The sequence below is a fragment of the Mixophyes fleayi genome, chromosome 4, assembly GCF_038048845.1.
Source record: "Mixophyes fleayi isolate aMixFle1 chromosome 4, aMixFle1.hap1, whole genome shotgun sequence".
NCBI lineage: Eukaryota > Metazoa > Chordata > Amphibia > Anura > Limnodynastidae > Mixophyes > Mixophyes fleayi.
The window spans coordinates 328868747-328883568 of record NC_134405.1 but is presented as its reverse complement, the minus strand read 5'-3'; the positions used below and the strand labels follow the sequence as shown (position 1 = coordinate 328883568).

Here is a 14822-nt window from a genome sequence, read left to right as displayed (position 1 = left end):
TAACTGTATCAGAAACATGAAACAATTGGGCATGTCCCCAGATAAGAATATATTGTATAAGAATGTATTGTACATACGTTATTTTTCAGAGCTTATGAATCTTGTCATCATCTCTTTGCACAGCGATGCTGCAACTGCTGCCTGCTGGGACGGACAGCCCAGGCCCAGGGTCAGAGCTGCGAGCAGAGTATGTTTCTGGGTTACCAGTGCAGTCTTGTCTTCAGAGCCTGCTGTGTGAAAGGACAGGAGGGGTCTGATAGCCCCAACCACGACGAAGGTACAATACATGGTGTAAAGTGCAAGCAGTACTAGGGTTAGAAGCATTTCTGGCAGCAGTCTAATGCTACCTTCATCTTACTATCTGCCTTCCACCCACACCACAGCCCGCACATCCTTGATATATATTACTGTGTCCCAGTGACTGGTGATTACTGTAGTGTAAGGGATTTGCCTTCAGTTTGTCATCCCTTTTAAAATACCTCAATAAAGTTGCCTTCCCACCAACAGACCAGTATGGGCATGTGTTGATAGCCACACCCACTAATTTTCGACATGGCCAGGTCAGGGTCATGCCAACAGTGAGGTTAGGTGTATACCTTGCCTTGGGTGGCATTTTAAGAGAGATGCAAAAAAAAAACCCCCACATTAACACCACCTCACCCTCTTCCTTCCATAGAACTGCTGTTCATAATTGATGTTCAGGGAGAGGTGACGTCAAAAATGATAACTGAGCTGCCATTTTGCCTTGGACCACCTCATGCCCTCATTCACAGTTGCAGTTTATACCAGTGCTTTTAAATGCAAAAAAAAATCACTAATCTGTCACACCAACTTTATACCTCCTGACCTTGTTCTGAAGGGTAGTTTGTACAGTGTGAGTGGCGGGACGCAAAAAGTGTGGGCAAAGCTACATCCTGCTAGGCTGACCTTAAGCCCACCCCCCCAAAAAAACCTTTGAATTAGCAGCGTGCACCAGTGGCAGGTCCATGGTGAGCTGAAAATCGAGACTGTCCCACCTAATTTGGGGTAGTTAACATAGATAAGCAGCGTTGACCTCTGGTGGCTGGAGTTGGAATTATTAGAATTTATTCATAACACTGATGTGTGAACAACTGCTTCGGATGCAGAGTGTTTTATTAGCCGATTTTGGTGCAAACAAAATGTATGTGACTATTAGCCACCACTTTTTTGATTTTGATAATGAATACTCTTTACTAAATTAGATTATAAAGGTTCGCTAAACCTAAAATAGAAGTTGGCTTATATAAAAGCGCTACTAATAACTTTCACAAATATACATGTAAATGTTTCAGGAGCTTTTCACAAGTGAAGATATATAAGGTAAAGTTGCGATTGTGAGGGAAGATATTTTCCAACGCACAGCTGACTTCCTATCAGTAATGACACTAACGGACTTTGCAGTTGTTCTCTTTAATTCTCCTTTTAGAGAAATGGTACAACTGTAAGCAAGTGTGTGGGTCTCTAATACGCTGAATGAAATGTGGGACGTTCGTGCATAGTGTTCATCAATAAACACGTAATATCCTTCTGACAATACAGGTTTGAAGGATTCTAGAACCCAATCATTACGGTTAAGCTTATGGGGAAGATTATGTAATGCTCAGCAAGTGTTTTCTCAGTACACATCAACGTTGGTGACAGAAGTAATTAAACTGTGTCCTCCAGAATCAAATTCAAATTACTCACCCTTACCTACAAAGCCCTCAACAACACCACCCCTTTATACATCTCAAATCTCATATCAAAATACTCTTCCTCCCGCCCTCTTAGATCTACCTCTGACCTGCGCCTTGTCTCGTCTCTGGTAACCACCTCTCACTCCCGCCTACAAGACTTCTCCTGTGCTGCTCCCCACTTATGGAATTCCCTACCACGCTCAATCAGACTTTCCCACAGCCTTCAAATCTTTAGATGCTCTTTGAAAACCCATCTCTTTATTAGAGGTGACCTTATCCTCGATAACACTATTCACACTAATGCACCCTCACAACTATCCCAATATCCACTCTGAGCCACACTCGCTCCGCTTGTTTCAGCTGTGCCCTCTCCCACCTAGAATGTAAGCTCTCTAATGAGCAGGGTCCTCCATACCCTTTGTATTCATGACTGCATTTATTTTGTCTCCCTTGTCTGGTCCTGTTTTACATATGTTCTGTTTTACGTATGTCCTGTTTTATATTTGTACTGTTTTCCCTACTGTACAGCGCTGTGGAGCACTGTGGCGCCTTCATATCTATAATAATAATAATAATAAACTGTTTTTAAGTTGTGCTTTTATTTCCCTGCAGCTAACAACCCTTCGATCCCCCACTCTGATAATGAACACCTCTACCTGAATGACCGATGCAGAGGTAAGTGAGGAAGACTCAATGACGTTGTACCAACCGGTGTAGGAAAAGTCCTGTGCTGAACTCTTATATAATATTCAGGCTTTTTCCTTCTAAAATCATACACTCCTGTAAATAATATGTATATAACCAGTGCATTCTACTGACATTACTCGTAATCAATGAGCTCCAATGTGATCACTTCAGAATTCATTAGGACAACTTGTGTATTATAAGTCATAACGCAGCCACTTACTGGAAGTTATTAGGATATTGGAAGTCACCTTAGATTTCTGTGATCTGTATAAAAGCATTATATCTAGCCTGAGTGCTTTATCTTGTTACAGAACCCTCTGCGACTTCTAACATCCATATCATTTACAGTAGGGAGTGCCTTATCTCATGTGTAATGTTTAGTTCCACTTTAACCTTTTCACTAGATATTTTGGTGACTTGTAACCTCACGATTTAAGGGAGTGATCACTTTGTTCCCTGTTAATTTTAGTGATTTTAACTCTCCAACTTTTAAGCACTTTTCAGATAGCTCGTTTCAGATCTGAATGGAAAAAGATATCCACCGCAAAGATAACTTTAAATATTTGTATTTTTTTTAGAGTGATTTAATAAAATGTGCAATTGGTTATAATTGTAAATTCAGTACAGTTATGCTGCTATTCGGGCTCTAGAGCGCCATCTATCTACAAAGTCCTGTAACTACAGTTCCATAAGGCCCATTGTTAGCATGGCTCTGGTGTCCTTGGGAACTAAGCAACACTGACTTCTGTGATTGGTCAGTGCTCTGAGTAACATCATATATATGGTTTAGTCCGGCGGTTCCCAAACTGTGCGCCGCGGCTCCCAGGGGTGCCGCGGCGCTGTCACTGGGGTGCCGCGAGCCAGACATAAAAAAAAAGAGAAGACAGAAACTTACCAATCAGCGCGGCGCCGGGACCCAGCAGCCTCCTCTCTCACGCAGCAGCTGTCACTGACGTCTATATTCAGTGACAGCTGCGGGAGAGAGGAGGCTGCTGGGTCCCGGCGCCGCGCTGATTGGTAAGTTTCTGTCTTCTCTTTTTTTTATGTCTGGCGTGGGGCAGAGTGAAAAGGATGGTGGCAGCGGAGGGGGACAGTGTGGACAGCGGAGGGGGACAGTGTGGCAGCGGAGGGGGACAGTGTGGCAGCGGAGGGGGACAGTGTGGCAGCGGAGGGGGGCAGTGTGGCAGCGGAGGGGGACAGTGTGGCAGCGGAGGGGGACAGGTGGCAGCGGAGGGGGACAGTGTGGCAGCGGAGGGGGACAGGTGGCAGCGGAGGGGGACAGTGTGGACAGCGGAGGGGGACAGGGTTACAGCGGAGGGTGAGCGGTGGCAGCGGAGGGGGACAGTGTGGCAGCGGAGGGGGGCAGTGTGGCAGCGGAGGGGGGCAGTGTGGCAGCGGAGGGGGACAGTGTGGCAGCGGAGGGGGACAGGTGGCAGCGGAGGGGGACAGTGTGGACAGCGGAGGGGGACAGGGTTACAGCGGAGGGGGACAGTGTGGACAGCGGAGGGGGACAGTGTGGCAGCGGAGGGGGACAGTGTGGCAGCAGAGGGGGACAGTGTGGCAGCGGAGGGTGACAGGGTTACAGCGGAGGGGGACAGTGTGGCAGCGGAGGGGGACAGTGTGGCAGCGGAGGGGGACAGGTGGCAGCGGAGGGGGACAGTGTGGACAGCGGAGGGGGACAGGGTTACAGCGGAGGGGGACAGTGTGGACAGCGGAGGGGGACAGTGTGGCAGCGGAGGGGGACAGTGTGGCAGCAGAGGGGGACAGTGTGGCAGCGGAGGGTGACAGGGTTACAGCGGAGGGGGACAGTGTGGCAGCGGAGGGGGACAGTGTGGACAGCGGAGGGGGACAGGGTTACAGCGGAGGGTGACAGGGTTACAGCGGAGGGGGACAGTGTGGCAGCGGAGGGGGACAGTGTGGCAGCGGAGGGGGGCAGTGTGGACAGCGGAGGGGGACAGGGTTACAGCGGAGGGTGACAGGGTTACAGCGGAGGGGGACAGTGTGGCAGCGGAGGGGGACAGGTGGCAGCGGAGGGGGACAGGTGGCAGCGGAGGGGGACAGTGTGGACAGCGGAGGGGGACAGGTGGCAGCGGAGGGGGACAGTGTGGACAGCGGAGGGGGACAGGGTTACAGCGGAGGGGGACAGTGTGGACAGCGGAGGGGGACAGTGTGGCAGCGGAGGGGGACAGTGTGGCAGCAGAGGGGGACAGGGTTACAGCGGAGGGTGACAGGGTTACAGCGGAGGGGGACAGTGTGGCAGCGGAGGGGGACAGGTGGCAGCGGAGGGGGACAGGTGGCAGCGGAGGGGGACAGTGTGGCAGCGGAGGGGGGCAGTGTGGACAGCGGAGGGGGACAGGTGGCAGCGGAGGGGGACAGTGTGGACAGCGGAGGGGGACAGTGTTACAGCGGAGGGGGACAGTGTGGACAGCGGAGGGGGACAGTGTGGCAGCGGAGGGGGACAGTGTGGCAGCAGAGGGGGACAGGGTTACAGCGGAGGGTGACAGGGTTACAGCGGAGGGGGACAGTGTGGCAGCGGAGGAGGACAGTGTGGCAGCGGAGGGGGGCAGTGTGGACAGCGGAGGGGGACAGGGTTACAGCGGAGGGTGACAGGGTTACAGCGGAGGGGGACAGTGTGGCAGCGGAGGGGGACAGGTGGCAGCGGAGGGGGACAGGTGGCAGCGGAGGGGGACAGTGTGGACAGCGGAGGGGGACAGGTGGCAGCGGACGGGGACAGTGTGGCAGCGGAGGGGGGCAGTGTGGCAGCGGAGGGGGACAGTGTGGCAGCGGAGGGGGACAGTGTGGCAGCGGAGGGGGGCAGTGTGGCAGCGGAGGGGGACAGTGTGGCAGCGGAGGGGGACAGTGTGGCAGCACAGGGGGACAGTGTGACAGCGGAGGGGGACAGCAGGCAGCAGAGGGGGACAGTGTGACAGCGGAGAAGAACAGCGGGCAGCGGAGGGGGAAAGTGTGGCGACAGTGGGCAGCAGAGGGGGACAGTGTGACAGCGGAGGGGGACAGTGTGACAGCGGAGGGGGACAGTGTGACAGCGGAGCGTGACAGCGGGCAGCAGAGGGGGGCAGCGTGACAGAGGGCTGCAGATGGGGCAGCGTGACAGAGGGCTGCAGATGGGGCAGCGTGCTTGGGGGTAGAGGAGGGGGACAGCGTGGCAGAGGAGGGGACAGCGTGACAGAGGGCAGAGGAGGAGGACAGCGTGACAGAGGGCAGAGGGGGCAGCGTGAGAGAGGGCAGAGGAGGGGGGACAGCGTGACAGAGGGCAGAGGAGGGGACAGCGTGACAGAGGGGGCAGAGTGCCTGCATGCAGAGGGGGCAGAGTGCCTGCATGCAGAGGGGGCAGAGTGCCTGCATACAGAGGGGGCAGAGTGCCTGCATACAGAGGGGGCAGAGTGTCTGGATGCAGAGGGGGCAGTGTCTCTGGATGCAGAGGGGCATTTTTGCATACAACTAAATACGTATTTTTGTCGTGACCTAAATACTTATTACAATTTTTTGACCCAACTACTTCTAAAACAGGACTGCTCAGTAATTATTTTGGAGGGGTGCCTTGAAAAAATTTGGAGACTCTAAGGGTGCCGTGAACTGCAAAAGTTTGAGAACCACTGGTTTAGTCTATTTACACCAGCTATACCTGGGACAGCTTAAAAACTTTCAACTGGTTGCAGTAGGAGCAGTAGGTGGATTAAAACAGGTAGATTAATTGGCTGCTAACAAATTGATCCTAGTCTGTCTGTCTATGTGTGTATGTATGGTAAGGAATTAAGACTGTAAGCCCCAATGGGGCAGGGACTGATGTGAGCGAGTTCTCTGTACAGCGCTGCAGAATCAGTGGCGCTATATAAATAAATGGTGATGATGATGATGATTCAGGGTACAGGACACTTTGCAATATATGGCAATGATAGGCTGATGGATGTGGAATAAGTATCATGTGGAATGGTTAAACGTATCAGTGTAGCACTAATAAAGTTACAGTATCAAAATGTTGACTATAAGAGTGAAATACCATAACAAAATCTGATGTATTATGCTCTTCCCTTGGCAGGCGGCGGCCCCTGCACTCAGCAATGCAGAGATACCGGAAGCAGCGTGGTCTGCTCCTGCTACGCCGGCTACCAGCTGCAGCCCGATGGGTTCACCTGTGAAGGTAACTGGCTGAATATTGCGGGACACATTGGCGAGATTCCATTACCAAATATTGGGGTCTTATAAACTAAGCCATGCGCTGTACATGGTGCGAAGTTACAATGAACAGTCTAAGCCGGGACACAGGAAACGAAAACAATACATACAATAATATAACATATAAACCATATAAGTATGATTATTTGCAAACAGTTATTTATTTATAGGACGTTTTGTTATTAAGAAACAACATTTAAACTTATCAGTATCTCCACAGCACAAAGGGTAACTGTTCTGCAGAGAGCAACAACATTGTTTCAACAAAATAACAAATGACAGTAATCCTGTTTGCACGTCAGATTGTAGTGTAGCGAATAGGGAAGGAAGGACGATGTGAAAAGCCCGCACTACTACGTTTTTTAAACTTATTTTATACAGAGAGGATGAAATCTTTAGCTAACAAGTAAATAGGTTAGATGCAGCTTAAATACGTGCTTATTTGTTCTACTAGGGTGTAGAATAAAGGTTAATAGAAACAATTTGCAAATCATCTCATTGCATCATCAATTGTTGCATATGTTTTATTTTATTGTGTAATGTTTGAAAGGGCAACTACCACAACATTGAGAATACAATATACGATTAGCTGCATGGTTTAAAACACTTTCATATCTGAAAAGATATAAACACAGACCCTCTAGGAAGAGATTTTGGTGGAGAGGATCGGATGTAGGTACCCAGCTCAGGGAGACGGGACAGACAATGGAGGGCAGAAAATTCAAGGTGTTCAGCTGATGTATTGTCAATGTAATAATTGTTTCTCTTTAACTAGCAGAGGTGTGTAACATTCACCTCTAGGATCTAGGACTAATATCGTCACTTAGACACTACTAATTTCAGTGTGTCCCAGTAATGTCAGACCACCCTGCCGTGCAAATCGATTCTGATTGGCTGCTGAGAATTTTTAAGAGAAAAGTACTTTAAAAGCCGTTTTTCCTCCATGATAAGAAGCTTCTTGGTCTTTATCCAGATATAAATGAATGTATCTCGGGAACACACAACTGTAAAGTGGGGCAGATCTGTATCAATCAGTTGGGATCCTTCCGCTGCCAGAGGGAGATCAACTGCGGCACCGGCTACGAACTCACCGATGATAACAGCTGTAAAGGTACGGAGAACTCTTGTACTATCCGGAACGCCAGAAGGACACTAACGAAACTATCATATGATGGGGATAAAAATTGCCTGTGTATATGAAGTGGATGGGAAGAGTTGGAGAGAGCAAAGCACTGTCTAAAAATTATAGCCATGCCCCCATGCATGCTGATCACGCCCACTGGCGACGTAGCATGGAAACCCCTCTCTACAAATCCCCCGTTTGCCCCTGAGCGGGGATAGAGGTGTGTATTCCACTGCCCCCTAGTGGATGAAGTCTGACACACCGCTCACACCTATCATGTATATTACATTCAGTTTTAAAGTATTATCATCAAATGAGTATGTAAAGTGAAAGTGAAAATACCAAGTGAATTAAAATGCATAACAAAGATAAATGCTGGTCGGTGTGAGATAAAAAAACGTTATTTTAAGTAAATTATTTTTCAGTGTTTGTAATATAAATACTGGTGACAATCTGGTTGTGTCCAGGTGGTGATTTAGTGATGTTTTGTGATCCACAGATATTGACGAGTGCTCGACAGGAACTCACAACTGCCTCCCCACCTTCAACTGCCAGAACACCCCCGGCTCCTTCCGCTGCCGCCCTAAATTACAGTGTAGCAGCGGGTTCATACAAGATGCTCTGGGCAATTGCATCGGTAAGATCAGACGCCAGTTTTGATCAAGAGGTCTTACAAGTCCACCGATTGGTTACTACATTCCTCCCAACAGTTATGGGGAAATTGTGACAGTTCGAGGTATTAACGGAAATTAATTGTATAATATAAGAGACTAGTTGTTCTCCAAAATAAAAATAAAACATGAGAGTTAAATGTAGTATGGTTTTACTCTTGATCTATTCCTGTGGTAAAGAGCGAAGACAGTGAATCATCCTTGGCCGTTGCTTGAGTATAAGCGAGTACGAGAGTTAAGGCTGCAGGCAGGCGCAGGGGTGACAGCCCCTCCCCCTTCATTCTCAGTAGCGCTCGATCGTACCCGCTATACAGTTCTGATTTGAATGGAAAAAACGACAAAGATTACTGTGACCATTTGAAAAAGTCGAGAGTCGCTGAGTTCCGAAGGAAGACAGTTATTTTTTTTGTTTGTTTGTTTGTTTTTATTAAGTTTGGCATTGTAATACTTGCTAACAGTGAAAGTGATTTAAACCAGAAAAAACATAAGTAATGATTACTCCTATTTTACGTTAATTCCCTGTAAAATATTTACTGTAGGGATCTGATCTCTTTTGTTCTCAGATATCAATGAATGTCTCAGTGTCAGTGCTCCGTGTCCTCAGGGCCAGACCTGTATTAACACCGAAGGCTCCTACACTTGTCAGCGGCACGTTGTGAATTGTGGCCGCGGCTACCACCTGAGTGCTGACGGTACAAAGTGTGAAGGTAGGCGATCTAGAGTAATGCTAAAATTAATATGATTTATTGGATTTTCAGGATAATAGGACGTACCTGATTTTTTGTAACGGACAGTAACTTATGTAAACAGCTCCCTCCAGACTACACACCCCGTTTATGAATATACAACGTAATAATAATGTAATTTTAAGTAGTGGTGGAAGTGGGCTGGTATACGGTGGTAAGCCATACCGCCACTTCTACTGCCTTCATGGTAAACCTATCAGAATGCACTTACATTTTCCGTACCGCCACATCTAAATGTCCACTTCGTTCACTGATTTTAAGTCGAAAGGGGAAATGAATATAAAACACACCCAAAAAAAAACAAATCTCTCTTTCACTTTGTAGATCTAAACGAATGTTCTAGCATCCAGAACCCCTGCGGAGACGGTCACATGTGTCTGAACGTAGCCGGCTCGTATCGGTGCGAGTGCCGGGCTGGTTATCACTTCGACCCGCTGAGCAGAACGTGCGTTGGTGAGTTTGATCCACTTGCTGTGATATATTTATTTACACGACCTGAGAAAATCGTACTGCAGACTGCGGGTGTGAAAAAAATACTTTTACTGATAAGAGGACAACAAATAATGGATACCTTCTGCCATCGTCTCCGCTACAATCCATGTAGAGACCATGTGACCAGGCGCTGCCTCATCCTTACAGCACTATATATAGTACAGGCACCAGTTTGTATACGCAGCACGTGCACATTAAAACACATTAAAGTTGAATACATTTTTAAATAAATATTAGGTTGGGTCACAATACAAGGTATGAGTAATAGTGTGATCATGTTGTAGTGCTTCACTCGATTTAGGAGCTGACACACTGTGGTGCGCTGGACTCTTCCTTGCTCTCTGCAGGGGTCACATTAGTGCGCTTGCACGCTCACTCTTCCTGACTTTCCTTTACTCGTTCTCCACCGCACTTAGGATACAGTAATGACATCACCCAGGATGCCTTTCTGAGCGAGCACTCACCATCTAAACACCGGACTCACATGCCGCTCAGGTGAGCGGCGTCCTCCTCCGACCATTCAGGATCTCCAGCTCGATCTCTGTAACTACTCAGGTTCTTATCTGTCTATCTCAGAACCTCTCTCCTGGATGCAGGTACACTGCTTCCAAACTCCACAGCATTCAAGCCGCTGCACCCGTGCATGAACCAATACCGGAACAGGAAACATACATGCCATAATGATTAATCAATCCCCTGTGTCAAATTGCTGTTGCCAAAAACATTTTAAACAGTCTGGACACGTGAGCCCCACCGTCTACCCTCTAAACCTCTGGATTTGAGAGAGTGAGCTTATAGGTAATTTAAAGATGTATTCTGGCCGATCATCTCCTTTATTGGAGTCATGTCTTTTTTTTTTAATCAAAGTAGGGTGCCATTATCAGGATATACTGATATGCTGTATTGGCGATGAGGACTACTGACCACAATATGATCAATGCACTTTTATAGATTAATCTGCGCTCAGCTAGCTGTATATGGTGGGGGGCTGGTCACTGTAAATCCTGTTCACTTTCAGCTGTTCGTCGCTGTTCTGTGTATCACATTTCTTAAATCTTTATTATTTCAGACATTAATGAGTGCCGAGGATACTCAGGACGTGTCTGTGCCCACAAGTGTGAAAATACCGCCGGCTCCTTCTACTGCAGTTGTACCACTGGCTTCAAGTTGGCCTTGGACGGCAGAACCTGCGAAGGTAAAATGTCTGAGTTCTCCAAGAAAATTACCTGTATCCGATACATCCCACTGCGAACACCAACATACCTCAAATTTATTCATTTCTAGTTTTAATACTATATTTATATATATTTCTGAATACTAACAGCCCTGGTTTACATTCCATCTACATCCTGATGTCTACTTAGGTGACGGTGATCTTTAATTATCCATGTTTATGTGTTTTGTAATGTTTAAAGTCCAATGAAATTCTAAACAAAAAATGCATATTTCTGCATGTTGCTTCATGTTATAAATAATTCTCTTAATCTGTATATGATACAACATGATAATATTAATAACAGCAACGTGTGGATGGTTACTGTTTAGATGTGGATGAATGCAACAGCAATCCCTGCAGCCAGGAGTGCGCCAACGTCTATGGCTCGTACCAGTGTTACTGCCGCCGTGGCTACCAGCTGAGTGACGTGGATGGAATCACTTGCGAAGGTAAAATACTCTGCAGTAGACTGAGAAGTGTCTGGGTCTGGTAACTGCAGTCTGGTTAGTACCATCCACACAGTTTACAGCACTAATAAACTGCACAAGGACGTATGAAGTATAGTGCTAAATGAAAGCCTTGCCCAGAGAGTTTACAATTGCCAGACCGGGACTCTGTTCGTTACTATTAGCACATGACATCACATGAATAGGCAAAACCAGCACGCCGGTTATTGCCAAACTATAATTCCCAATATCAAGCTTTCCGTCCATAAGGAAGGCAACTGCTGGCCTTCCAGGATTCTTCATTTATTAATATATTTTAATAAACTTGTATTTAGAAGGCGCCAGCATGCCCTGTAACGCTTTACAGTTGTGAACAAACACCGTAATAAAACAAATCTGGTATCTAGCAGACAGACTGAGAAAAGAGGGTCCGGCTCACAAGTTTATATCTATAGTTTGTTAAAGCCAGGATTATCCTATATAATACATGATGATAATATATATATATAAAATAAATCCCTGTAAATACTATCTGTATAAACAATGAATTCTGATGCTATCACACTATTGTTGATTAGGGAAAGTAGTGTATTATAAGGTATAATAGACCTGTAATGTAAATTATTAAGGAGATTAGAAGTCACCTTTTGCTACTATGACCTGTATAAAAGAACGTAACCTGCAGCCCTAAACTTTATATGGTCAGGAAACGCCTCAGTTAACCTTATACTTTACAATAGGGGTGTATTTTATCCTTCATATAATAGCCTATGAATGTCTTTGCCAAAAGTGCTGTAGATATGTCTCTTTTTTTTAAAGTGGATTTAAATCGAAAAATATAATAATTCTTATTATAACGCTCCATGTAACAGGCATCTGTTCACCACAAATCACTGACAGTCATTGTGTAGTTTGTATTGATACATTGTTCCTTGGTCATTATAGACATCGACGAATGCGCTTTGCCAACCGGTGGCCACATTTGTTCTTATCGGTGCAACAATGTTCCCGGCAGCTTCCGGTGCACTTGTCCCCTCACCGGATACACCTTGGCCCCCAATGGCCGAAATTGTCAAGGTAAATGCTGTTTTTTGTTATAGCACTGGCAGCCTCCTCTTCCAAAAGGATAAAGGAGTCACAATAATATAAATATGAGGTTCTACGGTCAGACAGGAGAAATCACGTTACCCAACGGGCCTGTGGTTGGACCATCCATCGTTCTGACGGGACATATTCAAAAGGCCTACAATGACATTGTCGACATTTAAAATGCCTACACAATAATGTTGACTGAAATAAGGCAGAATGTCGACATTTAGTAGTGTAGAGGTCAACATATTTGTTGTCAACATTTTGTACCAGTCGACATGGCTGTATGTCGATGTTTTGATTTGTAGACATAGAGCCTGATTCATTAAGGAAAGTAAAGCAAAAAAATGAGTAACTTTGAACCTTGTCAAAACAATGCATGTTACAATGCAAGGGGTGCAAATTAGTTTATTATTTTGCACATAAGGAAAATACTGGCTGTTTTTTCATGTAGCACACAAATCCTTGATAGCTTTATTTTTATACTGAAATTTATAGTTGATCTAGGACATGCCCTACCCCGATTATAAATCGACATGGTCTTGCCAAGGTGCAAAATTACTCATTTTCTTTTGCTTTCCTTTATGAATCAGGCCCATAGTGTACCTATCGGAGCAATATGGGTCACACAGAACGAGGGATGGTCGACAAGCCGGGTCACACCGAGGAAGCGGGAACGCTGGGAGCACAATAGTAAACTGGAGTAAGGAAAACCAGGAACTCAGGGAATGAAACCTGTTACTCTGGCACCCTAATGGCGCCAGAGACAGGTTTAAATAGAGGCAGAGGCTGCAGCTGATAGGAGGGCTCAGGGGGCGGCACGCTGGTGGTAAAGTAGCGTAACGGGACAAGAGCAGGGCGCATGCGCCCGACAGGCCGGGACAGGAAGCCGGAGCGGGTCTGTTGCTAAGCAACAACCCGCTCGACGGAAGTCGGGCGTCCGTCCCCGTCAGCGGGGACGGCGCCTGACAATATGGAAGGTCCTCCAGGGACAAACGCAGGATTTGCAGAGGGGGATTCCACACCACAATGCCAGTGGGAGTGACCAGCATGCGTGGGGGCGTGGCTATAATTTTAGACAGTGCCCCTATCCCCATAATATACATGGACAATGCTGCATGCACTACTGTTAGGTGCACGCAGCTCTCTCTTTAGAGCCGTGTGAAGCGGGGGCAGGGTCCAGACACCTCAATTATAGAGTGCCCCAGACTTGGAGTAGGGTTTCCAGGCACTAGAAACCCCCCTCGGTTTGCCTATGTTCTATCTGGAAAGACCGCACGAAAATGGTGGTAATTCCAATTGACTGTTTAGTGGGTGTTTGTAGCAATGTCACCGGATGTATAGAAAGCCTTTATGTACAAGTTTTATATACATGTATTTATTTATGTAACTCCATTAGCTAAATTTTATGGGAAAAGTAAAAAAATTGGGCAAAGTCTGCTTTCTGAAACTTTGCACTGTCATAAATCCCAAAGTTATTCCAAGTTCAAAAGAGCTTAATTATGTTCCCAAAACCTTCTATATAACTACCAGTTTTTGGTGATCCATGCTGGCTGTAGCTCTAAATCCTCTGACATTGAGAATTATATACAGTATTTATTTTGGCATATCATTTGCTACATAAATAAAATAAGAAATACTACTGTAATATTACTAGGAGGTGATGAAATTCACCACAGTCTAGTTTTTTATTAAAACTATATTATATAATATATATGTTAGTTTATAATATCCTCCACCTTACCCACTTGTATCCAATAATATTTGTGTTATTAAAATGCACCACTTAGATAGAAAAAAATCCTCCTTTTTAGAGTAGGGGGTGTATTATAGGAAAAATGCTACTGAAAGTTTGGTTCCAGATTTGAAGAGGGTTCTTGTAACACTCTACCTTACCCCACACAAGTACATTGCTGGTGGTAATAAGTACAGCCACGGCACAGTTCAGATGTCTCCTGACTAAATAGTTGCTGCACTTGATCCTTCACCCCAGTCACAGTAAATACCAGGTCTCTGCTATGTTGAGGAAATGGTGGGTACACCACGAGCGAGAGCAGCGCACTATGCCATATTTTATCTCATGCCCCCCAGGAAACAGTCCTGAACATATGAATCATAAGACTACTGTATGTACAGATGTAGAGGATGGGCATCATGCTGTATCCTGGATGTGATATAGAACGAATAAACACTTCCATTATCTTCTTGCACTGAGCAGGATCCGCCGTGTAACGTTTGGTCTGTTTCACAGATGTGGATGAATGTGTCACGGGGACACACAACTGTAGCGGCTCCGAGACCTGCTTCAACATCCAGGGAGGGTTCAAATGCCTTTCATTCGAATGCCCCAAAAATTATCGCAAAGCAGCTGAAACGTAAGTGAATTCTGATCCACCTTATTTGCATTTAATGATTACTTTTATTTATTATTTTAATGTGTTACCTTTTCTTTTTGATCTGC

General features: G+C 46.1%; 1 protein-coding gene across 2 annotated transcripts in view; it reads left to right on the top strand.

The window, feature by feature from the left end:
- The window catches only part of FBLN1 (fibulin 1), a 77432-nt gene that overhangs the window by 33712 nt on the left and 28898 nt on the right, over window positions 1-14822 (top strand). For both annotated transcript variants that reach the window (XM_075210345.1, XM_075210346.1), the window contains exons 4-14: window positions 124-277; window positions 2310-2372; window positions 6442-6543; window positions 7552-7689; window positions 8201-8338; window positions 8936-9079; window positions 9443-9571; window positions 10680-10805; window positions 11156-11275; window positions 12218-12349; window positions 14613-14736. In XM_075210345.1, coding sequence (XP_075066446.1) covers window positions 124-277; window positions 2310-2372; window positions 6442-6543; window positions 7552-7689; window positions 8201-8338; window positions 8936-9079; window positions 9443-9571; window positions 10680-10805; window positions 11156-11275; window positions 12218-12349; window positions 14613-14736 — 1370 coding nt within the window. The remainder of the gene's footprint in view (window positions 1-123; window positions 278-2309; window positions 2373-6441; window positions 6544-7551; window positions 7690-8200; window positions 8339-8935; window positions 9080-9442; window positions 9572-10679; window positions 10806-11155; window positions 11276-12217; window positions 12350-14612; window positions 14737-14822) is intronic.